Source organism: Plasmodium falciparum, assembly GCF_000002765.6.
Source record: "Plasmodium falciparum 3D7 genome assembly, chromosome: 12".
In the NCBI taxonomy this organism is placed as follows: domain Eukaryota; phylum Apicomplexa; class Aconoidasida; order Haemosporida; family Plasmodiidae; genus Plasmodium; species Plasmodium falciparum.
The window spans coordinates 547501-572500 of NC_037284.1; the positions used below are offsets into that span (position 1 = coordinate 547501).

Genomic DNA, 25000 nt, shown 5'->3' on the forward strand with positions numbered 1-25000 from the left:
CACAAAACAAATTAAACCATAAAACAACACCTCTTGAAAAAGATAATTACAATAATTATATATCTAAAGAGGAGGAACTATTGAATCATTACAAAAATATAACAAAAAATATAATCGACAAAAAAATAAAACCAACCCATTCCTACTATTATATAGGTAAAAATTAAAATGGAATAATATATATATATATATATATATATATAATATAATATATATATTTTTTTTACCTTTGAATATTTATTTCATGGTAGGTACAAAAAATGGAATAATTTACAGGTGCAATAGCTGCTATCAGAAGTCTTATTTAAATTACTACATTGCTCATTTTGGGGCTGTCAATAGAATTAAAATAAATAAATTTGATCACGATATTTTTATAAGTGCTGGAGAGGACTGTACAGTAAAATTATGGAATAGATTTCGTAATACACAAATTACAACCTTTAAATCAAAAAATGCTTTTAGCTCAATAAATGACATAATATGGTAAAAATAAAGTATATATATATATATATATATATATGCATGTATGTATATACATTTTTTTTTTTTATATAATATTTTATTAACATCATACATTCAGGTCACCAAACAATTCAACCTCCTTTTTTTGCTGCTCTGATGATGGAAGAATAGAATTATGGGACTTTGATTTTTTCTCGAAAGACCCCTTGATAATTTTTTATCCAAACAATTTGGAGGCATCCAAAATTACCACCTTAAAGTAAAGACATATTTATTCAATATGAATCTAAATATGTGAATAATATATAATATATAATATATAAACATATATATTTATATTTATTTGTTCATATTTATATTTATTTGTTCATATTTTTTTTTTTTTTTTTTTTTTTTTTTTTTTGAAGGATGTTTAATAAAGAAGATATTTTACTATGTGGAGACAATTTGGCTAATGTTTCCATGATGAAAATAAAAAATTTATTTAACTTAAAACTAGACGAATATGAACAAAAGATGAAATTAACCAACTGCTTAAATTATTTGGATACCTATGATTATTTTTAAAAGGTTCAGAAACATTTTTTTTTAAACATAATAAAAAAAAAAATTATTCTACATAAATATATATATATATATATCAATAAAATATTTATATATTTTTAACCAAGGACACAATTCTTGTATTGTTACTCCTTCTGTTTAGACATATTACTATTATATATATATATTATATAATTTAATCGTACACAAATATTTGTTAGTACCAATCATACAAATATTTTTATTTAAAAATCAACATAAATATAATAATAAAGGGAAAAGCTTTTTTCCTCGAATAATTATAATTCATAATAAATTTGGAAATATATATATATATATATATATATATCAATAAAATATTTATATATTTTTAACCAAGGACACAATTCTTGTATTGTTACTCCTTCTGTTTAGACATATTACTATTATATATATATATTATATAATTTAATCGTACACAAATATTTGTTAGTACCAATCATACAAATATTTTTATTTAAAAATCAACATAAATATAATAATAAAGGGAAAAGCTTTTTTCCTCGAATAATTATAATTCATAATAAATTTGGAAATATATAAATATATATACATATATATATATATATATATATATATATATATATATATTTTTATTTTTTTTTTTATTATTTAACTTAATTTTTTGGTTTTATTTTTTTTATTTTTTTTTGAACTTCATAATTATGATAAAATGGTAATTTAAAAAAATGCAATTTTTAAATAAAAATATAAAGCCCCTATAATAGTATATACTATAAAAATATTAATACAAAATGGTATGTATGTATGTATGTATATATTATATATATAATAATGTAAAACATTGAATTTAATAATATATATATATATATATATATTTTTATATTATCCCATTTTGCTATATTTGTGTAATTTTTCTTTACAAACAAAAAAACAATTTAGGAATTAACTATATTGTTAATTTGTTGTTGATATAATTTATAATCATATAAAAATATATTCTTTTTTTAATAGCATATATATAAATATATAATTATATATATTATATATATTACATTTATTAATCCTTTCATTTTATTTTATTTTATTTTTTCTTTTTTTCTTTTTTTTTTACATTATTTTGAAAAAATAATTCATATTTATTTGTTTAATTAATTTTATTTTAACTGATTTCTTTCTTTCTTTCTTTTTTTTCTTTTTTTTCTTTTTTTTTTTTTTTTTTTTTTTTTTTTTAAATTGATTAAATAATTGATTCATGAATAAATAATAAGTGTTATATGTATATTATATATATATATATATTATTTTTAAATTTTTTTTGTATATATTATAACAAGAAAATAATATATATATATATATATATATATATATATAATAAAATGAATGCGGAGATGAAAGGTACACATTTGAAAAGTGTAGAGTGTCCTGAGAAATCTAATAAAAAATACAGCAATCTAAAACAAAAAGATAATAGTGATAATGAAGAGAAAGGTACCATCACATTAAATAAAGAAGAAATAAATTATTGTAAAACTTTTTTAACAAAAAATAGTATATTAAAAGATGAAAAGGTTATTAATAATATACATAATAATGATAAGAATTATAATAAGGTTATTTCCGATAATAAAGATATATATGATATACATTGTGAAACTAATGACTCTATAGTTGTAGATAAAAAAAGAGATATGCATGATAAAAATAATAAAGAAAATTGTGATATTAATAAAAAAAATTTGAATAATAATATAACAGATATAAAATTATCTGATGATGATAAAGAAACAAAAGATGATGCAAATGAAAAATATAATAAAGGAGATTATGAAGGGGCATTAAAAATATGGGAACGAGGTTTAAGATCAATCAATTATGTTTTATCTAAAAGAGATGAATTAAATCCTGAAAGATTAGAAGCCTTTTTGAAGATGCATACAACATATTGTAGTAACATTGCACAAGGTTATATGAAAATAAATAAATATTCAGAATGTGTAAAATATTCATTATTAGCACAAGAAAATGATAAAAATAATATTAAGATATATTTTAGATTAGCTAAAGGTTATTTTATGTTAGGTGAATATGATAAATCTATTAAAGTACTGAATGAAGGTATTAAAATTAATAAAGATACTTCTTTAATTAATTTATTGAAATTAGTTTTAAAAAAAAAACAAACACATTTGGAAAAAGAAAAACATATGATGAAACATATTTTTCAAAATCTTAAACAAAAACCTTTAATAAATGATGATAATAATACCAAATCTTTTTTTTTTTATATCTCTTCTTCTTTAAAATTCTTATTCATATTTATTTATGCCCTTTTTATGAAAATATACAATTTGGTTTTGGGTACAATAATGGACAAATTTTGTAAGATCCATAAAAGATAAATATAATAACAAAAAGATTTAGAAGCCTCTAAATATATACATACATAAATATATATATATATATATATATATATATATTAATAAGGTTATATTATTTGTATATGTTTTTTATTTTACATCATTATTTATTATTTATTTTAATTATTATTTTTTTTGTATTGTTTAGTATGCATATAATATGCCCTATACACAACTTTTAATTTATATTACCATTTTAACAAATTTTAAAATTTATACACATGTATGAGAATATATATATATTTTTTTTTTTTTCCATTATAACAATTTAATTAATTTTTACATAAAGTAAAAAAAAAAAAAAAAATTTTTAAAAATAAGTTATTTATATTTAAAATTATATAATTCAAACGATGCAATTTTTAAAAGGAGATAAGAAAATATAATTATATTTCATTTTAATGATATTTTAATATATATATATATATATATATATATATATATATATAAGTTGACTTTTCGATAAATTGTATATATACATGTAAATATATATACAAATTAATATGTATAAACAATAAAAAATGGGGTAGTAGAAAAATTGGACAAAAAACAAAAAAGATTAAACAAAAAACAAATGAAGTGTTTTAAAAGGGAAATATATTTGTATATATGTATATATAGAAATATTTTTATATATATTACTTGAAAAGAGTATATAAAAAAAAAAAAAAAAAAAAAAAAAAAAATGCAATGAAATATTAATAATAATGTTTATTATAACATAAACAGTATATATTTGAAAGTGACAAAATAATATCATATCTACATAGAATATAAATATAAAATGGCATAAAATTAATACATATATATATATATATATATTACATATATAATTAATGCACTAGTAATAATAATAATGAAGGAATGAAAAAATATATATACATAATATTTATATTTGCACATACATATATTATTATATGCACACATGAAAATATACAAATATTATGAACAAATTCATACTTCCACAAAGGAATTTAAAATATACATTAAAATAATTTTCTTTCCTATAATTATATATATATCCTTTTAACATATCCTTACTATGTTATGTTGTATAATTTATTTTTCATTTTATTTTTTTTATTTTATCGTATTTTTTTTTTTTTTTTTTTATTCATCTTATTATTATATTATATTATATTATATTATATTATATTATATTATATTATATTATTATAATATCTCTTCTTTGTATTCTAATTGAGAACGCTGCAATATTGGTAAGAATTCATCCTTTCCTCTTATCAATCTTTTCGTATCTACATCTACCACAAATTTAGGTATATTTCTATAAAGTTGCTCAAGAAAATCATCTGAAACATCTGGACCTAACGTTGAAACTAAATCACGAACTTTTAATTGCAATTCGTGTCTTGTACTTATTAATTCTCTCTCATTATCTCTCCAAACATTAATTTTTCCACATATAACTTTTAACAATATTTTCATTTGTCTTAACAAGCTAGGTATTTGGACTGCATAATTTAAATTGATATAATAACATATTGGTAAAATACACATACTAAGAAATACAAATAGAATTCTTTTGAGCCAAGAATGATATAGATAAATACTAAATAATAATCCATATACAATATTAAATGTTGGTAAGAGTACAATTAATACTAATACTTTATAACTTGATACTACATCTCCTCCTTGTATTTTTATAGTACTATTTCTAAGAGCAGCTTTTCTATGTCTTTCAGCTAAATATATAGAAATTAGAACTAATGGTAACCATAATAATGAAAAGGTCATACCAAAAATAACACAGAAAATAAATGTACATATATGTTCAATAAATTTTAATGTAGCTGCTGAAGTAGATTGTTTAAGCATCCAAACTTCATCATCTTTAATTTTATTTGCTTGTAATAATTTTTCATAGCATTTTAATTCATAAGATAAATTTTCAATAACTTTGGAATTACCAAATTTCCAAAACATTTTACAGAATAGTTGTAAATTATTATATATTTTATTTTTTGAAATAGTCATTCTTTCAGGTGTATATAAACTTACACACAATTCAATGCATCTACTTGTTTCATGATCTTTTGATGTAAGCATACAACTTCTCATTCCTTCTTCAATTTTGCTTAATAATTTGGAAATGGCTTCTCTATTATTATTATTATATTCTTTACATAAATCTTGAGATATTATAATAGCATTACCATAAAATAATGTAGCACAACCTTGTAATTGATACAATTTCGAATATGACAAACCAACAGGTATAATAGAAACATCTTCAATACCATCGGCTAAAGCACATAAAGTCATAATGGCTACACCAGGTTTTAATGGAAGTAAATTAGTACGATCATGTGAACCACCTTCTGGAAATATACCAATAGTATCACCATTTTTTAAACTATTTGTAACTAAATTATAAACTTCTGTTTGATTTATTTTAGGTATAATTTTAAATGGTACACCATTCATTTTATCTTCACATTCTATATTTATAACTTCTTGAATTAATAATTCAGTTTCTGATTCTATTTTAACAACTGGAAACATTTTATTTTGTATTAATAATTTATCACCAATTTGAACATCCAATCGAAATCTAGTATTTATTCCTGTTATTTTTACATCCCCTTCATTCCAACATATATGACCAATACCTTTAAATTTTAAATCTTGGGGTCTCTTCACACTAATACAACCAATAACACTAGCCAATTTTCCAATTACGGCTCTTCGCATAGATTTCTCAGCAACAATAAATTTTACCTGTCTAGGAATATTTGCTATCAATACACACGCATCAATAAACTGATTATTATGATTCCCAACAAATATAACAGATCCATACAAGGGCACATTTTCTGGATTTATAACGTTCACATCTCTAAATACTGATTTTACTATAACTTTACATAACCATCTTATTAAAAAGTAAAAATCTGGCATTATTTAAAAAATTTTTAAATATACAAAAAAAAAAAAAATATATAAAATAATAAATAAATATAACACATGTACCCCCAATGGAAAAATATAAAAATTATATAAAATGTTTAAATGTAAAAAAAAGAAAAAAAAAAAAAAAAAATGTATGTATCCTGTAGTTTTCTTTCTTTCTTTCTTTCTCTCTTTCTTTCTTTTCTTTTTTTTTCTTTTTTTTTTTTCTTTTTTTTTTTTTTTCTTATTTATAAACATATATGTCACATATTATATATCTTATAATGATAACATATTGCAAGAAGCAAGAAAATATTTTGTTCATTATATAATAAAATCCTATAGAAACTATATATATAAAGAGATAAATATATATAAAATATAAAATTTAAATATAAAAAGAAAAAAAAATATATATATATATAATAATATATATGTTATTTATATATACATGTGACCCAAAAAATTTTATGGAAATAAAATATTTAAAAAGAAATATTAATATTTATATAAGAAAAATACATCAAGTTAAAAATGAATAAAATAATAAAAAGTATTTCATATAAAAAATATATGTATATATATATATAATAATGTATTTAAAAGAAAAAAGAAAAATACTTGAAAAAAATAGATATATTTTTATGGATACGTAAAAAAAAAAAATATATTTATTTTATATAATATATATATAAATTTATACTTTTGAATATATTATTATAATGAAATTTTAAAAAATGGCATACAAAAATGAAACATTATACTATTATTTATATATATATTTAATAAATAAAATGTATACATAATATATATATATTATATATACTTATTTAATATTATATAAATATAATATAATATATATATTTATATAATATATATATATATATATATATATATTAAGCCCTGGTACTTACATAAATATATATTATATTATATATAATTTTTTATATTTTAAAAAAAAGTAAATTAACTATTTAAAATATTATCTCACAAGTTTTTTTTCTAAATATATCCATTTAGAAAAGATTACATCTTTTCCATATATTTGTAAATATTCTAGTAATGAAATTATAATATTTTAAATATATATAAATATACATATGTAATTTTTTTTTTTTTTTTCTTTTCGTTTAAATCGTCTCATAAATATATTAAAAAAAAAAAAAAAAAAATTGAAGTCTCTTTAATTTTGTTATTAACTTGGTCTAAAAGAAAATAAAAAAACAGAAAAGGATATATATAAAATTTATAATATAATATATTAAAATATAAATATATTAATATGATACATATATTATATATATATAATATATATATTAAAAGAATTATTTTTTTCAAATCCTATATTTATAACAATCATAAATATAGCAACACACGGATTACATAAAATAATCCATATTAAAAAAGAAAAAAAAAAGAAAAAAAAGAAAAAAAAGAAAAAAAAGAAAAAAAAGAAAAAAAAGAGAAAAAAACATATTAAATATTATTTTATTCTTAAATACACATCTTAATATATATGTAAAAATTATAAAAGTGTAAATATAACATGAAATATTAATATATATATATATATATATATATATATATATATATTTTTTTAAATAGAATATTCAAAAAAAAAAAAAAAAATTACAATTTTTGATATTAATTATTATGCTCGCACATTCATAATTTATTTTAACTTTATCCCTTTTTTCTTTTCTTTTCTTTTTTTTTCTTTTGTTTTCTTTTGATTTCATTTCCTTTTTTTTTTTTCTTTTTCTTTGCCTTTATATGTTCATATTTCATTATTCATTAATGTTAGAAAAGATATATATAGTTTCAATAAAGTATTTAAAAAAAAAAGAATTATATATATATAACATATATATATATATATATATATAATGTCATAGTTTTAATTTAAAAACATAAAAATAAATGAAATTAAAAATAAAAATAATTAAAATAAAATAATAATAATAATCTTATATTCTTAATAAACTGTCTTATATACAACCTTGTTCTTTTTCTTTTCCATTTTTTCCATTCTTTTGGATGGTTCCGCAGATCCAAACTAAAAAAAAAAAAACATAAACAAAATAATAAATATATATTATAATACAATGTTATATAAAATAGGGGGAACATATATATAATCTCATGTATATATTACTGGTGAGCTCAAAAAGTATTTGAAAATAAAACTAATAATTTGATAAGCCGCATATAATGGTATAATTATATATATGTAAAAAAATTTAAAAGAAAAAAATAGTCCTATATTTATACAAAAGGACAATATTAAAACATCTGTGTAATACCTGAAAAAAAAAGAAAAAAAAATGAAAATATACACATATATAAAATATATATAAGTATACATTATATGTTCATATTCATATTACAACGATGCTTCATTTATATTCAATCTCTATAAAATAATAAAATTATTTATCTATCGTCATATATTTAATGTTAAATAGGATCTTACGTATAATTCATTCCATTCGTTAATCCATAGTGTATACTTTTTATACAATAATAATAACAAAAAAATAATAAACAATGTAAGCCAAAAATATATTTTGTAATTAAATTATATCTGAAATAAAATAAAAAGATAATATAAACAAGCTGCAAAAAAAAAAAAAAAAAAAAAAAAAAAAAAAAAAAAAAATACATAACAAGGATTAAATATATAACGATTAAATACATTATGTAGATGCTGAAAATATTTATGATATTCTATTTCACATATAATATATATATATATATATATATATATATATATATATATATTTATTTATTTATTTATTTATTTATTTGTATTCATATTATTAATATGTCCTTACGGAAAAAATGCTAAAAAATGCTGAGGCATAAATAATAAATGTACTCGCCTTTTTTAAACGTTTCTTCTCAGATTGACCTGCCATTTTCACTATTCAGAGAAAAAAAAAAAAGGAAAAAAAACAAATTTTAGAAACTTTTTAAAATTTCTCTTAAAAAACAGAAAAAAAAGAAACAAAAAAAAAAAAAAAAAAATCGAAATAAAGATCTAATTATGCTTATATGTCAATGTGATTTTAAAATATTATATTCATTTTATTAAATTTACAAATACTTATGGATATATATTTTTTTTTAATTCAAAGTTTTTTTTTTTTTTTTTTTTTTTTTTTTTTTTGTTACTGTATATAGTAGTATTAAAAAAATAATAATAAATGCGAGATATAAACAATATTCTCAAGTGCAAAAAGAAAAAAGAAATCATATATAAAAAAAAATATATTATTATATAATATAATATAATATATATATATATATATATAATTATAATATATATTATAAAACTTTAAATAAATATATAAATATTATAGTTTTTTTGTATTATTCTCTTTATTATATGGTATTATTAATAATATTTTCTCAATTCTTAAAAGGATAATTATAATTATAAAAATTAATTTATTTTATTTAAAAGGTATCATCTTATATATATATATATATATATATAGTATATATTTTTTTTAAACATTGTTTATATTCCTAATTTTCAATGATAGGATAAATTTCTTTTATTTAATATTATATTTTTTAATGTGTTCTAATAATATGAAAATTATTATATAAGTTTAAATATAATGCAATTTATAAAAAAAGGATAAAAATATACAATTCAGTATATATTAATGTTCAATTTTATTTCTTTATTTATGTATTAAAAAAGGTGTAAAATATTGGTATACTATATGTTAAATATATATTTTATATAGCATAAAAAAATATGCACATTAAAAGAATACACATTTTTATTTTTTCTACTTATATTTATTTTAATAAAATTTTAAATATATTAATTATAATTGAATATATATTTTTTTAATATATATATATATATATATATATATATGTAAATAAAATATATTTTACGTAAATAACATTATCTACGAAACAATTAAATACATATATATATATATATATATATATATATATATATGTATACATGTATTTTATGAAATCTATAAAAATATATACTTCTTTTAATGGGATTTTTAAATACAATATAGAAGAATATATTTTATTGACAATACATTTCAAAATGGGAAAAGATATAAATATATAATAACATGTTTCATTAAATAACATATATATATATATATATATATATATATATATATATATATATTTATTTATTTATTTATTTATATATTTATTTTCTATGCTTTCATAAAGAATCTTAAGATATTTCTTTTTTTTTTCTTAAATACAGTGAAATCTCCTCCATCTGAAGCTTCTTCGTCGTCATTTTTCTTTACTTCATCATTCTCATTTTCTTCATTTCCATTAGCTAATTCATCATTTTCTTTATTTTTACTAGAATTCTCATCTTTATTCTTTTCTCCATCTTTTTTCTCTCCGTCTTTATATTTTTCTGCCTTTTCAATTTCATTATCTATTACTTTATTATTATTTCTCCAACTTTTTGTATTTTCTTCACTTGTTTCGTGTTTTGCTTTTGAATCATCATCTTCTTTTAAATTCCATGCATTTTTAGTCCTTTCCTCAGTAGTACCATTTCTCTTTGAAATATCGTTTTCTCTTTTTTTCTCATTCTCTGGTTTTCCACTTCTTTCACGTCTTCTTGAATCCCTATCCAATTTGTCGTCTCTATCTTTTTTATGATCTCTATCACTTCTTTTAATATCTCTATCTCGATCTCTGTCACGATCTCGTTCTCTCTCTCTATCTCTATCACGATCTCGTTCTCTGTCCCTATCGCGGTCTCTTTCTCTATCTCTATCACGATCTCTTTCTCTGTCCCTATCACGATCTCTTTCTCTATCTCTATCCCTATCTCTTCTATGTTCTCTATCTCTATCGCGATCTCTTTCTCTATCTCTATCGCGATCTCTTTCTCTGTCTCTATCACGATCCCTTTCTCTGTCTCTATCCCTATCTCTTCTATGTTCTCTATCTCTATCGCGATCTCTTTCTCTATCTCTATCCCTATCTCTTTCTCTGTCTCTATCACGATCCCTTTCTCTATCTCTATCCCTATCCCTCCTATGTTCTCTATCTCTATCTCTATCACGATCTCTTTCTCTGTCCCTATCTCGGTCTCTGCCACTCCAATCCCTTCTGTCTCTCATTTCAGATCTATCTCTATGTGTACCATCATGATGATCATCATGTCTTCTATAGGAATCATCTCCATTCTGGGATCCTCCTTTATCACCTCTTCTCCACGTTAAATCATCATCAATAGAAGACTTCCTATGAGACCTTTCACTTCTTCTGGATTCTTCCTTTTTCCTTTTCATTTGTAAGTCCATTTCCAAATCTCTTTCTCTTTGTGCCTTACTAATTTCCTCAAGTTTCTTTCTAGCTTCTTCTTTTTTCTTTCTTTCCATCTCTTCTTTCAATAATCTTTCTTCCTCCTCTTCCCTTCGTTTTCTTTCTTCTTCGGCTTTTAATTTCCTAATATGTTGATCTCTTCTTTCTTTTGCTCTTTGAATTTTTTCTTCTTTTAATATATTATATAGTCTTTCTTTTTGGGCCTTCAAATTCTTTTCAAATTCTTCAACTCTTAATTTCATTTCATTTTTGGTAAATTCTTCAATATCGATAGAAAATTTCACATACTCTTCCTTCTCTTTTAAGGCAGCTTCAAAATCAGCCTTTTGTTCTTCTTCAGCAGCTTTTTGTTCTTGTAACAAAATTTCGGTATCCTCTTGGAAAACTAGGGCAATCCATCTATTCATATGGCTAAGTTCAACTTGCCTAACAGCTCTGAAATAATGATCAACCTTTTTAGCTTCCATTTTTCTGACTTTAATAATTTCATTTCTTTCATTTAATCTTAATTTTTCTTGTGCTTCTTCGATATCATCAAAATCAACATATCCATTTAATATATCATCAATGGTTATTTCATCCATATATTTACCTTTCATTAATATTTTCGTAGTATTTGTTGAACATAATTTTTTAATTTCTTTTAACATTTGTTCTGCAGCTTCAGTTTTCTTTTTATGCTTTTCTTCTTTGATTCTTAATTTTTCACCCTTTCTAGCTAATTCTTCTTTTTTCTCTTTTTCAAGTTTTTCTTCTAATAATTTCTTTTCCATTTTTAATTTGAGTTGTGCTTGTTCCAATTCCTTTTGTTTCTTTAATAATTCTTTTCTCTTCTTATTATGTTCTTCACTTAGTAATTGTATTTTGTGATGTTCTTCATCAATCTTTTCGTAAATTTTCTTTAATAGTTTTTCATTTTCAATAGGTTTCTCTTCAAATACTTCATTTTCAATAATATCCTCAAGAGTAGCTGTATTATAATTAATATTTTTATTACTCTTATCTAAGTATGCAAATTCTTCTTCATATGTCAAAGTTGACATGGTTAAATTTTCTACTTCATTTTCTATAGCTATCGTTTCATTAATCATTTTTAGTCCATTTTGAAGATCATTATACATATTAATAAGAGAATCTTTAATCATCACACTGCTATTTAAAACTTGTTTATCTCCAAAATGGATAGCTCTCATGGTTAAATCAATTTTCATTTCTAATTCCCTTTGGTATACTAAATCGACTAACATTTTTTCTGCTTCATTCCATGACATAAAATGATCTGGACATATATTTTCAATAAAATAATCAATCGAAATATAGCTATATACTCTAGATAATTGTAATATAAGTTTATGAAAAATTACTTCCTTAATTTTTTTAGTATATATAGCGTATTCTGTATTTTCCAATTCTTTTAATAATACTTCGCATTCTAAACACAAACTTAATGGTGTAAATTGATTTTCTAACAATGAATATAATTTCTGTATATTTTCATCAGCATAATTTAAAATATTTCTTATTCTTAATGCATTCTTTAAGGATTCTTTTACTGGTACACTAGTATGTCCTAAAAGTTGCGACATTTTTTTATGTGCTTCAAATTGTTTCGTAAAATCTTCACTTTTTTTTTTATTTCCAATAACAGGTATTGATAATACAGCTAAAACAGCTTTATTACAAATATACGTTTTTTCTTTTTCTGTCATATTTCTTTTAAAATTTAATATATGAAAACAGTATTTTAACCAAGCTAATCCATGAAATAATTCACTTTCATAAACGAATAATATATCTGCCATCTTTTCATAAAATATAGCTATCCAATTTCGTAATTTTTCTTTAGATTGATTTAATGAATGAGAAGTGTTATGACCAGTACCAACATTCCCATCTGTCGTTTTGGTTATTGTATCTCCACTTTGTATTTTTCCATCTTCTTCATCCTCCTTATTATTATTGTTATTATTGTTATTATTATTGTTATTGTTATTATTATTGTCATTATTATTATTATTGTTGTTGTTATTATTTTCTACATTATTGTCCTGTTGTTCGACACCTTTTAAAATATCTTCTTTTGCTTTTGCATCTGCGTCCACATCATTTACTTTATTTTTTTCCTCTTCATTTTTGTCACCTGACTTTACTGTGTCAATAACAGAAACAAGTTCAGGTTCCATCATAATATTCGATTTTAATGATTTGTAAAAATAATCATGCATATTTAAGTTGTAAATATCCTCAGCAATATTGGAAGCTTCTTTCCACATAGCCAATTCACAAGCAGCTTCTAATTGAATAATTTTGGTTTCTAGATGATATTCAATTTTTAATAAGGATTGATATTCAGGTTTGTGTTTTCCTCTAAGAATTAAATTATAGTGATTTCTTAATAGGTCACTTAATTTTTTAAATTCAGTTACTCTCTTATTTTCTTTACAAAAAAGAATAGCTTTCTTCGCAGTTTCATGATAAGCTTTTTCTAATTTAGGAGTAGCTCTTAAAATTTCTAAAATCATTTTATATGTTTCCATACAAATTCTATATGCATTTTGTAATTTTCGTTCATGTTTTCCTGTTATTTCGATATCTAAAGAAGCCATTAATATTTTTTCTGTCACATCTACATTACTTTCTTCTTGTTCAATTTTCTCTTTATTTAAAACAACATTTTCTTTCGCTAATCTCACCTTCTCTTCAGCTTTATCCCTAAAATCTGTAATAACTTTACCTAAAGAAGCAATATTTCCATGTTGACAAATTATTCTATACTGATGTAAACCATCCTTAACTAAACTTAACTTTTCTAAATACAAACAAAATTCAATATATCTTAACATAATCTGTTCTTGTAATATATGCCATCCTTGTAAACGAAATGTCCTATGTCCAATAGCACTGTGAAGTATTTGTAAAGCATCTTCATTCTGACCAATAAATTGTAATTCTTCTGCTCTCTTAAGAGCATTCTCTGGTTTCTGAAACGTTTGCATCTTCTTAACAATTAATATATAGCCTTATACATAAAATTATAATATTAATACATACATACATATATATATATATATATATATATATATATATATATTTATGTTTTTATTTTGTACAAATTATATTTTCCAAAATGAAAAAAAAATTATATTCTTTGTTTTTTATTTAACATATATATACATAGTAGGTATACTACAAAGGAAACTCAATAAAATGACATATATATATATATATATATATATTATTCTTTCAAAAGTTCCTTTATAAAAAAAAATAAAACATACATAAGAAATTATATTAAAAAAAATAATAAACCTTCACAAATAAAATAACATAAATATATATATATATATATATATATATATTTTATACTATCTTAAAAATGATGATACATTCATTCATATATAAACGATTCTAATATATATATATATATTTATTCTATTAATAATTTTTGTTATTATCTAGGGATAAAATAAAAAAAAAAAAAATATATATATATATATATATATCAGAGTACATTCTTTAAAATATATATAAAAAATTTGTAAATATTAATAAATAAAACTATATAAATATATATATTATATATATATATATATATATATATATATCACATTTATTAACCAATAATCATTTTTGTTAATTCTACATATTTTTGTTAATTATAAAAATGTGAAAAACAAATTGGTATTAAATATATATATATATATATAAATATTATTAAATATATTGTTTTACATTCTTAATATTTTTTCCTTTTTTTGTGTTTTCCATAATTAAATATATATATTATATATATTATATTTTTCTTTCTTAACATAAATAATATATAATATATATAAATATTAAAAATGGATTTATGTTATATTTTTCTTTTTCTCCTTTCTTTTTTTTTTTTTTTTTTTTTTTTTTTTTTTTGGGCCTTATATTTATAATTTTACATATTTAAATTATAAATAAAAAAAAAATTAAATATAAAAAAATATATATATATATATATATATATATATAATATATTATAATATATATAATTTATCTTTAGTATTATTTCTTAATTATTGTAAAATATATTATATATATATTATGTACATATATTGAAGTGGATATAAAAAAATACATCAATATTTTATTATATATATATTATTATATATTATATAATTAATCCTTTACTTTGTTTTTTTTATTATTTATTTAATATATATGTATGTAAATAAAATAAATATATATATATATTATAATATTATATTATATTATATTATATATACTTATGTATATATAAATAACAATTATATATTATTATATTTTAGTTTTCTTTAATATAATTTTATTTATATATTTTATATAGATATTATATTTATATAATATATATATAAAATATACATTATATAAATAATATAATATATTCACAAAATGCTTGTACCAATAAAAAAATTATTTATAAATATATATATACTATTATTTATTATAGATGAAAGGTACATAATAAAATGTGAACATTAAATTAATATAATCATATTTATACATATATTATATTATATATATATATTATAAAATAACAATAAATGACAAAAAATTTATTTTTTATTTAAAATAGATATATATTATATATTTATATATAAATATAATTATAAATCTACAAAAGATTTATTCAGAAAAAAAAAAAAAAAAACCACAGAATAAAGTATGCACATATATTTTAAATAATATAAACTAAATATATATTTTTTCTGTGAAGATATAAACATATATTATTATATATATAAAATATATATATATATATATATATATATTATTTTATATATGTACTGTATATATATTATAACGTATCTTTTAAAAAAAAAAAAAAATTAGTGTATGTCCCATATATTTACAAATATAATTTATTATTTATTATATTTATTTCTGTTGTAATATTTTTATTATTAAAAATATTTATTATATATCAACTTTTTACTTTCATTGTTTAAATATATTAAATATTTTAAATATTTTTATATTTAAAAAAAAAAAAAAATATATTTCCCCCTTTCAGTTTCATTAGGGGTTACAATTTAATATAGAACAAAATTTTTTTTTTTTTTGAATACTTAAATTTTACAATAAAGTAAAAAAAATAAACATTAATAATTTGAATTATATAATAAAATTATATCATGTTTTGGTTAACTCTTTTTTTTTTTTTTTTTTTTTTTTTTTTATCAACACATTTTTAATTGTTGGATTAATTTAAAGAAAATATGAAAATTAATTATTAACCATGTTTTTTGTTTTTTTTTTTTCTTAAAGCATTTATAAACATTTTATAAAAAAGGGTTCAATTTTTAATAATATGCAAAAATAATAAATATATGTATATATCTCTTAAGGTTGTATACTTCTATATAAATAAATAAATGAATAAATATGAATACATCTCATTATATGTTAAAAATTAAATATATATATATATATATATATATATATATAAATATATTTATATTAAAAATAAATAGAAACTGGTACAAATTACAATGAAATATAATATATAAAGTAAAACTTATTTTGTGTCACATAGGTACATTCATTTTTTATATTCCCTTAAAATGAAAAACTTACAAAGTTGTTAAATAAAATAAATACATACATATATATATATATATATATATATGTATAATTTGTCCTTCATTTTACTGATATATAAAAATATATGTTAATAAACATTACAAATAAATAACAAAATGTTATGTAATGTAATATAATATGAAACACTCCATAGTGCAAAATATATATTATATTTATACAGTCATATGTGAAATATATATATATATATATATATATATATATATATAACTGTATTATTTAAGACATACAAATAAGTTGGTTTAAAATTATCTTTATTTAATATTAAAAGAGACCAAAAAAATAAATAGGACAAATGTTATATTTGTAATAGTAAAAACATATATTTTTATTTTTATATTTGAATCGAAATTTTAATTTTACCAAGAGTAAAAATAACACATATTAAGGAAAAAAAAAAAAAAAAAAAAAAAAAAAAAAAAAAAAAAAAAAAATTAATATATTATAATATATATATATAATATATATATATTTATTTATTTATTTATTTATATTTACATTTACATTCAATATATACATAAATTTATTACAATATGGACACATTTAAAATATATATTTTTCATTTGTTTTTTTTTTTATACAATTGAAGAATAAATAATAATAAAATTTTAAACAAGGAATTATTTTATATGGTGTGTAAAATTATAAAATATGCAAATAATTTTTATAGAAAATAATTTTTCTTTTTCATTTTTTTAATGGATTACTTTTTCAAAAATGACATGAAAATAAAACAAATAAAAATATATATATATATATATATATATATATATATATATATATGTATGATACATATATTATTAAAATGTGATCATGCAAAAAAAATGAAAAAACATTATTATTATATTCACGTTTAAGATATTTCTTATATAATGACAATTCTTTTATATAAATATGACTTTTCAGTATATTCTTTTTTTTTTTTATAATATTTAAAAAATATATAAATTTTTCATTTTTTTCAGTTTGCAATGTTATTTGTTCTATATATATATATATAATATACATTTGCATAATCTTTTCATTCGTTATATGTTTATATATATGTATGTATAATATATGAATAATTTTTTTGGGACATTTAAAATTTATATATATTTTTTTTTTTAATAATATCCATTTGTCATTTGCATATTTAATTAAATTTTGTTTATTATTAATAAGAAAAATGTTAAAAAAATATGAATTAAAAGGAGTTATGAATATATTAAATAAAAAATTATGCAATAACAAGTCCCGTAACGATATCATACAAGCATATACGTATATACAAAAACGTTTTAACAATGGATCTATAAATAAAGAATTTGAAATGAAAAAACAAGTTGAACAAATTAATAAAGTAAATGGAGAAGTGGTAAAAAGAAAAAAAAAATTCTCCATATTTCGTTACAACCCAACAAATAAGAAAAGACCACAAATGGAGACATTTGAAGTTGATATAGATAATTGTGGTCCTATGGTTTTAGATGTTTTAATAAAAATAAAAGATGAAATTGATTCAACATTATCCTTTAGAAGAAGTTGTAGAGAAGGTATATGTGGAAGTTGTGCTATGAATATTAATGGAAAAAATGGTTTGGCTTGTTTAACTGAAGTTAATAGAGATAAAAAAGAAATTACTGAAATACAACCATTACCAAATTTATATGTAATGAAAGATTTAGTACCTGATTTAACCAACTTTTATAATCAATATAAATCTATTGATCCATGGTTAAAAAGAAAGACGAAAAAAGAAAAAGGACAAAAGGAATTTTATCAATCTATTGAAGATAGGAAAAAATTGGATGGACTTTATGAATGTATTATGTGTGCTTCATGTTCAACATCATGCCCATCTTATTGGTGGAATCCAGAATATTATTTAGGACCAGCCACCTTAATGCAAGCATATAGGTGGATTGTAGATAGTAGAGATGAATATACAAAAGAAAGATTAATGGAAGTTAATGACACTATGAAATTATATAGATGCCATGGTATTATGAATTGTACTATGTGTTGTCCAAAAGGTTTAGATCCAGCCAAAGCTATAAAAGATATGAAAAATTTAGTTCAAGAAAATTTCTCCGAAGATACCATTAAAGAACATTCTCAATACATAAAAAGTAAAATGGAAAAAACAAAATGAACACACACACAAAAAAAAAAAAAAAATTAATAAATAAATATATATATATATATATATATATATATATATATATATGTATACATATGTATATTTTTAAACAAGTATCATATGTGAAGTTATTACAACATATATATTTTTAGTGTATATTGTTTTGTACCTTAAAACTACATTTCATATAATAAAATAAATAAATAAATAAATAAATAAATAAAAAAAAAACAATTATTATTACGTAATATGTACATATATTTATACCACTTTTTAATATATTTCTAATATATTATTACTGTTTTAGTTTATTGTTTTATTATGTGATTTCACACGTATATACACTTTATATTTTTTCTAGTCTCATAACAATTATTAATCAACTTTGTTTTATTCATTTTTTTCGTTCATCACAAAAAAAATTCATTACTATTATTATTATTATTATTATTATTATTATTATTATTATATATATATTTATTTATTTATTTATATATGCATTACATAAACCTTACTTTTTTATCATTCTCATAATATTTGTTTCTATTTGAAGCTTAAAATTTGTATTGGTATATATTCACACCGAATAATATATACCCCAAATATACATCTCACATATATATATATATATATATATATATATATATATATATATATATTTATATATATATATTTTTATATATTTATATTTATTTATTTATTTATAACAAATCATAAAAAAAAAAAAAAAAAATTATAACATTCAATATTTTTCAATACAAATTTATTACAAGAACCAAAAATAAAAAAAGGAACCCCTACGATAATTATATAGAATCCTACCTTTCTAGAATTTTTGACACATTTAAAAAAAAAAAAAAGATTATTTCTTTTAAATAAAAATATTTAGGTTTTCTTATAAATTTATGTTCGCCTTTATTCTATAAATAATGAATCAAATTAATAAAAGTTTTCATTCATATGTAAAAAAAAAAAAAAATAATAATATAAAAATGAATACCTTATATATGCATAAACATATTCTTCTATTATTATAAAAAAAAAAAAAAAATAAAAATAATATAAAAAAATATCAAATTAAAGATGAGTATAAAACACATCCATAAAAAAAAAAAAAATGAAAAAAAAAAAAAAATAAAATAAAAAAAATAATTAAAATGTATGTATAAATAAATATATATAAATGCAGTTTTATATAAGCTTGTACTTAATATTATTAAGTACTTTTATTTTAATGTTATATAAAATAATATAATATAAATAATATAGAATGAATAAATAATAATAACTATACATACAAACATAAATATATACAACATATATGTATATATATATTTTATAAATATTTAAAATATAATCAAGTTAAATATAAATAACTACAATGATTAGAAATATTGATATAATTTAAAAATATAAAATATTATTTTGAGATTATTTCAATTATTATTTTTTTTCATTAATTATTATAATTTAATAATATTATAAATGCTGTCGTCCTACGTTATCCAATTTTCAATCACTTCAATGGCTTTAATTAGAACATAAAAATTTTTATAAATATAATACTGTTATATTACTTATAAAGTAATGTAACAGATATATCCATATATATATATATATATATATATTATTTCATTATTATTATTGTTTTATATTTTAGCGTCATAACCTTCGGCTATCAATTCTTTTTTATTTATAGGTACATTAGTTTTGTGTTGAGTTAAAATAGCTTGTTGTATTACTTGTCCTTTCCATTCAGGCCATGCACTTACAGATGCTCTATGTTTGTTTTTCGTATTTCTTGGTGAATCCATTGATCCTAAAAAATCCGCATGCATACCCATGACATCATCTCTTATTTGTAAGCTTTTTCTATTTTCATTGACAGGTTTATATTGAGGTAATGTTTTTCTTCTATTGGCTTCTAGAAATTTATTTGACAATTCTTTTTTTTTATCATTTGGGAATGGTCTTTTAATTTTTCTTTTCTTATCATATGAATCTGAATCCATATCTGAATCACTATCAGAATCTGAATCATCACTAGATGTTGAAAAACTTGATGAATCAGATGAGTTAGATGTAGAAGAATCAGATGAGTTGGATGATGAAGATACATATCGATTAGTCCTACGCTTTTCATAATGTGCATTAATATTACTATTATTACTACCATGTTTTATAAAACTTTTATTATGAACAATTTTTTGACCCATTTTTCCTTTAGAAAAACTAGAATTATTCACTTTGTTTGCACTAATTAAAGATGACTTATAATGTTCTAAATTAATTCTTCCCATATGATTAATATATAAAAAGATTCTTTTTTGCTTTTCGATAGATAATAAATCAGTATCAAAAGTAAAGAATCTATCAAACATATGATTTTCTGCAAGTATACCTAAATCATCTTGAATAATTTCTAGAGCAGCTTTTCTTTGGTTTGGTGCTAATCTTTTAAAATTTTTAAATAATAAATTAACTTGATAATTATTTAATCCTTTATCATTAATACCAATTTTTTGAATACCAGGTGGTTCAGGTATAGTTCCTACATTTGGAGGCTCAAAATCATCATCATCCAATGTATTTGAATTAACATCCTTTTTGTTCTTTATATTATCTCTTATATTTTTTTTGTTAGATATATTATTATTATTATTATTATTATTTATACTATATTTACTTGATTTATTCATTTTTTCATTCTTTTTATTTTTTCCATGTGGGAAATATATTTGATTTGAATTTAAATTATTTTTCAATGTATTTGTAGAAGCACTAGTCATATACATACTTGACTTTTTGCCATGTACATTTTTATGCATTTGACTATCTCGCTTATTATAATTTACACTACTTACATTATCATAAGCTTCATCATCATAATTACTACTACTAATACTACTACTACTACTACTTGAAGAAGACAAAGAGCCACTATGATCATCACTACTTGTGTTTGTTATAGTTTTGCTAATATTATTATGATTTATTATATTATTAGTGTTATTCGTGTGCTCTATTAAATCATTATATTGTTTCATATTAAAATAAACAGAATTAATATTCTTTGTACAATCCTTTAATATATTTTTTACATCATTTCCTTGTTTTATTAATTTATCAAATTCTTTTGCTAACTTATATGCATCATTCCATACACAATTTTTAACTTTATGATATGTGAATGCATTAAAAAATATTTGTCTTACATCATGTTGCCATTCAAAAGGATTATTATATTTATTATTTATTAATTTATTTTCGATGGTTTCAAAATCCATAGGATTTTTTATAACATTAAAATAATTTGGTATTCCATCTAGTTCCGGATTTACTGGTTTTAAAAACCAACAAGCTATTTCTTTCTTTTTTAATTTATGTAATATTTTAAAACAATAATTTTTCCATGGATTTTTTGTTCGATAAATTTTTTTTTTATACGTTTTTTTATGTTGTTCATATTCATCCATTAGATTATCTTCATTATAACTATTGGTTTTTTGTCTTTTTTTCATCGATTCCTTTTCATTAATCTTTTTATTATTTGAATTAGTATTTTTAGAACCTTTTCCTTTTCCAGTATTACTATTATTATGTGTAGGAGTTGAATTATTTGTCCCCAAATTAGTACTACCACCATGTACATTTTTATTATTATGTTTATTATCAAAATCGTCAAATTTGTTACTAGCCGATCTTTTTACTCCTTTACTCGTACTTGTCAATTTATCACTTTCTTGTTGTGATTTGATTGAATTATTATTATGGTACGTATTATTCGTACCTTTATTATTTCCTTTGGTACTATTTAAATTATGACTTTCCTCTTTTATATTAGCATTTTTTATGTCCTTTTCATTAACATAATCATTATTATTATTATTATTAACATTATTATTAGTTTGTGCTTTTTTTTTGTTTGTATCTTTTGTATCCTTTTGATCATGCTGTGCATAGGTCCCTTTTGAATCGAATTCTGCCTTTGAATAAAAGGGATCAAATGTTTTTTTTGATTTTCTTTTGCCTGCATCATATATACTATTAGACAATGAACAACTTAGATTTTTAATTTCATTTAAATGCCTTTTTGATATAGCTGTGTATGTATTTCTTTTTTCATTTTTTGTTTTAACACATGGAATTTCAATAAATCGAAATCCTAAAAAATGAATTTTATTTGATATATAAATAAATTCTTCTTGTGTTAAATTTAGTATACCTCTTTCAAAACTTCTTATATCATTAACATTTTTTATAAATAAATCATCCATATTTTTTATTATTTCTTCCTTTTTAATAAAATTTATATTATTATTATTGTTATTATCATTTATATGATATTCTAATATATTACTTGTTGAATTATTTTTTGATATATTATTATCGCTCATATATTCATCTGTTATATTCATGCTATTACATTGATTATTGTTTTTTAAATTATCATCATTATGATCATTACTATTAATATTATTATGATTATTATTATGATTATTATTATGATTATTTGTATATTCACTGTTGTTCATATTATCATCATAATTCATATAATTTGTATCATTACCATTATCATCAATAGTATTTTCATTAGAAAACGAACTGAAATAGTTCATATTTTTATTATCACTTATTATATTATTATTATTATAATTTTTTTGTTGGAACTCATTATTTATACTTGTTCCATTATTATCTATATCTATTAAATTATTTATTGAACTCATATTATTATTCTTATACGATATTATTGAATCATTATTCTTAATAATATGATTCGTTGTCTTATTATTATAATCAATATTATCTATATTATTTATTATGCAATTATTATTATTTTCTATAGTGATATGTTCCATACCACTACTAGTATCAATTAATAATTGATTATTTATATTATTATAATCATTCATATTTATTTTTATTATATCACTATTATACTTTTCAATCTATCCGCTGCATTTAGACATCTGTATTATTATTCAATGATATATATAATTCAATTTATTATGATTTATTATACTCTTTCATATATTTGCATCATCATTCTATAGATGATTTTGTACGTTAACTTGATTATTATATATAATGCTATATTACAATTATTTTTATATATATAATTATTTACATTATTCAAGGAATTATTTATGTTATTATTCTCTTCATAAAAATTCATCTCATTATTCATAAAAATATACATATATATATATATTACACATGTACTTTTATTAATATTATTATTGTATGTTTATATTACATATGCATTTTATATTCATAATAATAATATATATATATATATTTTTACCATATCTCACTTTTTATCCTTTTTTCCTTATTTTATATAATTACTCAAATTTGCTTATAACAAAATGTCTTTTTTTTTTTTTTTTTTTTTTTTTTTGTTTAAAAAAAAATTATATTTATGAATATTGTATATATATTTATATATATATATATATCATGAATTTATTAAATTTTTCATTTTTATATTATTTTTTTATACTTCATTTTATGATTTTTTTTTTTTTTCTTTTTTTTTTCCTTTTTTTTTGTGTTGTATTTCACAATGTATACTTTT

At 18.9% G+C, this 25000-nt stretch overlaps 7 protein-coding genes across 7 annotated transcripts in view; 3 read left to right on the forward strand and 4 right to left on the reverse strand.

The window, feature by feature from the left end:
• PF3D7_1212300 (WD repeat-containing protein, putative) overlaps positions 1-1032 on the forward strand; it is a gene marked incomplete at both ends in the record, with an annotated part of 5015 nt that extends 3983 nt beyond the window's left edge. Inside the window, 4 exons of the mRNA XM_001350495.2 lie at positions 1-156; positions 252-486; positions 584-724; positions 873-1032. The exon at positions 1-156 is cut by the window's left edge and continues 2046 nt beyond it. Coding sequence (XP_001350531.2) covers positions 1-156; positions 252-486; positions 584-724; positions 873-1032 — 692 coding nt within the window. The remainder of the gene's footprint in view (positions 157-251; positions 487-583; positions 725-872) is intronic.
• Positions 1033-2387: 1355 nt separating this feature from the next.
• Positions 2388-3410, forward strand: PF3D7_1212400 (tetratricopeptide repeat protein, putative; the record flags this gene model as incomplete). The annotated part of the gene is made up of 1 exon (XM_001350496.1): positions 2388-3410. The coding sequence occupies one exon, from the start codon at positions 2388-2390 to the stop codon at positions 3408-3410; it is 1023 nt and encodes a 340-aa protein (XP_001350532.1).
• Positions 3411-4601: 1191 nt separating this feature from the next.
• Positions 4602-6353, reverse strand: PF3D7_1212500 (glycerol-3-phosphate 1-O-acyltransferase; the record flags this gene model as incomplete). Its single annotated transcript, XM_001350497.1, has 1 exon — positions 4602-6353. The coding sequence occupies one exon, from the start codon at positions 6351-6353 to the stop codon at positions 4602-4604; it is 1752 nt and encodes a 583-aa protein (XP_001350533.1).
• Positions 6354-8319: 1966 nt separating this feature from the next.
• PF3D7_1212600.1 (SND2 domain-containing protein, putative) lies at positions 8320-9262 on the reverse strand (the record flags this gene model as incomplete). Its single annotated transcript, XM_002585434.1, has 4 exons — positions 8320-8400; positions 8500-8647; positions 8818-8960; positions 9179-9262. 4 exons carry the CDS (start codon positions 9260-9262, stop codon positions 8320-8322), a joined length of 456 nt encoding a protein of 151 aa, XP_002585480.1.
• A 1284-nt stretch (positions 9263-10546) lies between these two features.
• PF3D7_1212700 (eukaryotic translation initiation factor 3 subunit A, putative) lies at positions 10547-14680 on the reverse strand (the record flags this gene model as incomplete). The annotated part of the gene is made up of 1 exon (XM_001350498.1): positions 10547-14680. One exon carries the CDS (start codon positions 14678-14680, stop codon positions 10547-10549), a length of 4134 nt encoding a protein of 1377 aa, XP_001350534.1.
• A 3785-nt stretch (positions 14681-18465) lies between these two features.
• Positions 18466-19431, forward strand: PF3D7_1212800 (succinate dehydrogenase [ubiquinone] iron-sulfur subunit, mitochondrial; the record flags this gene model as incomplete). The annotated part of the gene is made up of 1 exon (XM_001350499.1): positions 18466-19431. The coding sequence occupies one exon, from the start codon at positions 18466-18468 to the stop codon at positions 19429-19431; it is 966 nt and encodes a 321-aa protein (XP_001350535.1).
• Positions 19432-21068: 1637 nt separating this feature from the next.
• On the reverse strand, positions 21069-24335 carry PF3D7_1212900 (bromodomain protein 2, putative; the record flags this gene model as incomplete). The annotated part of the gene is made up of 1 exon (XM_001350500.1): positions 21069-24335. The coding sequence occupies one exon, from the start codon at positions 24333-24335 to the stop codon at positions 21069-21071; it is 3267 nt and encodes a 1088-aa protein (XP_001350536.1).
• Between the last annotated feature and the right edge of the window lie 665 nt (positions 24336-25000).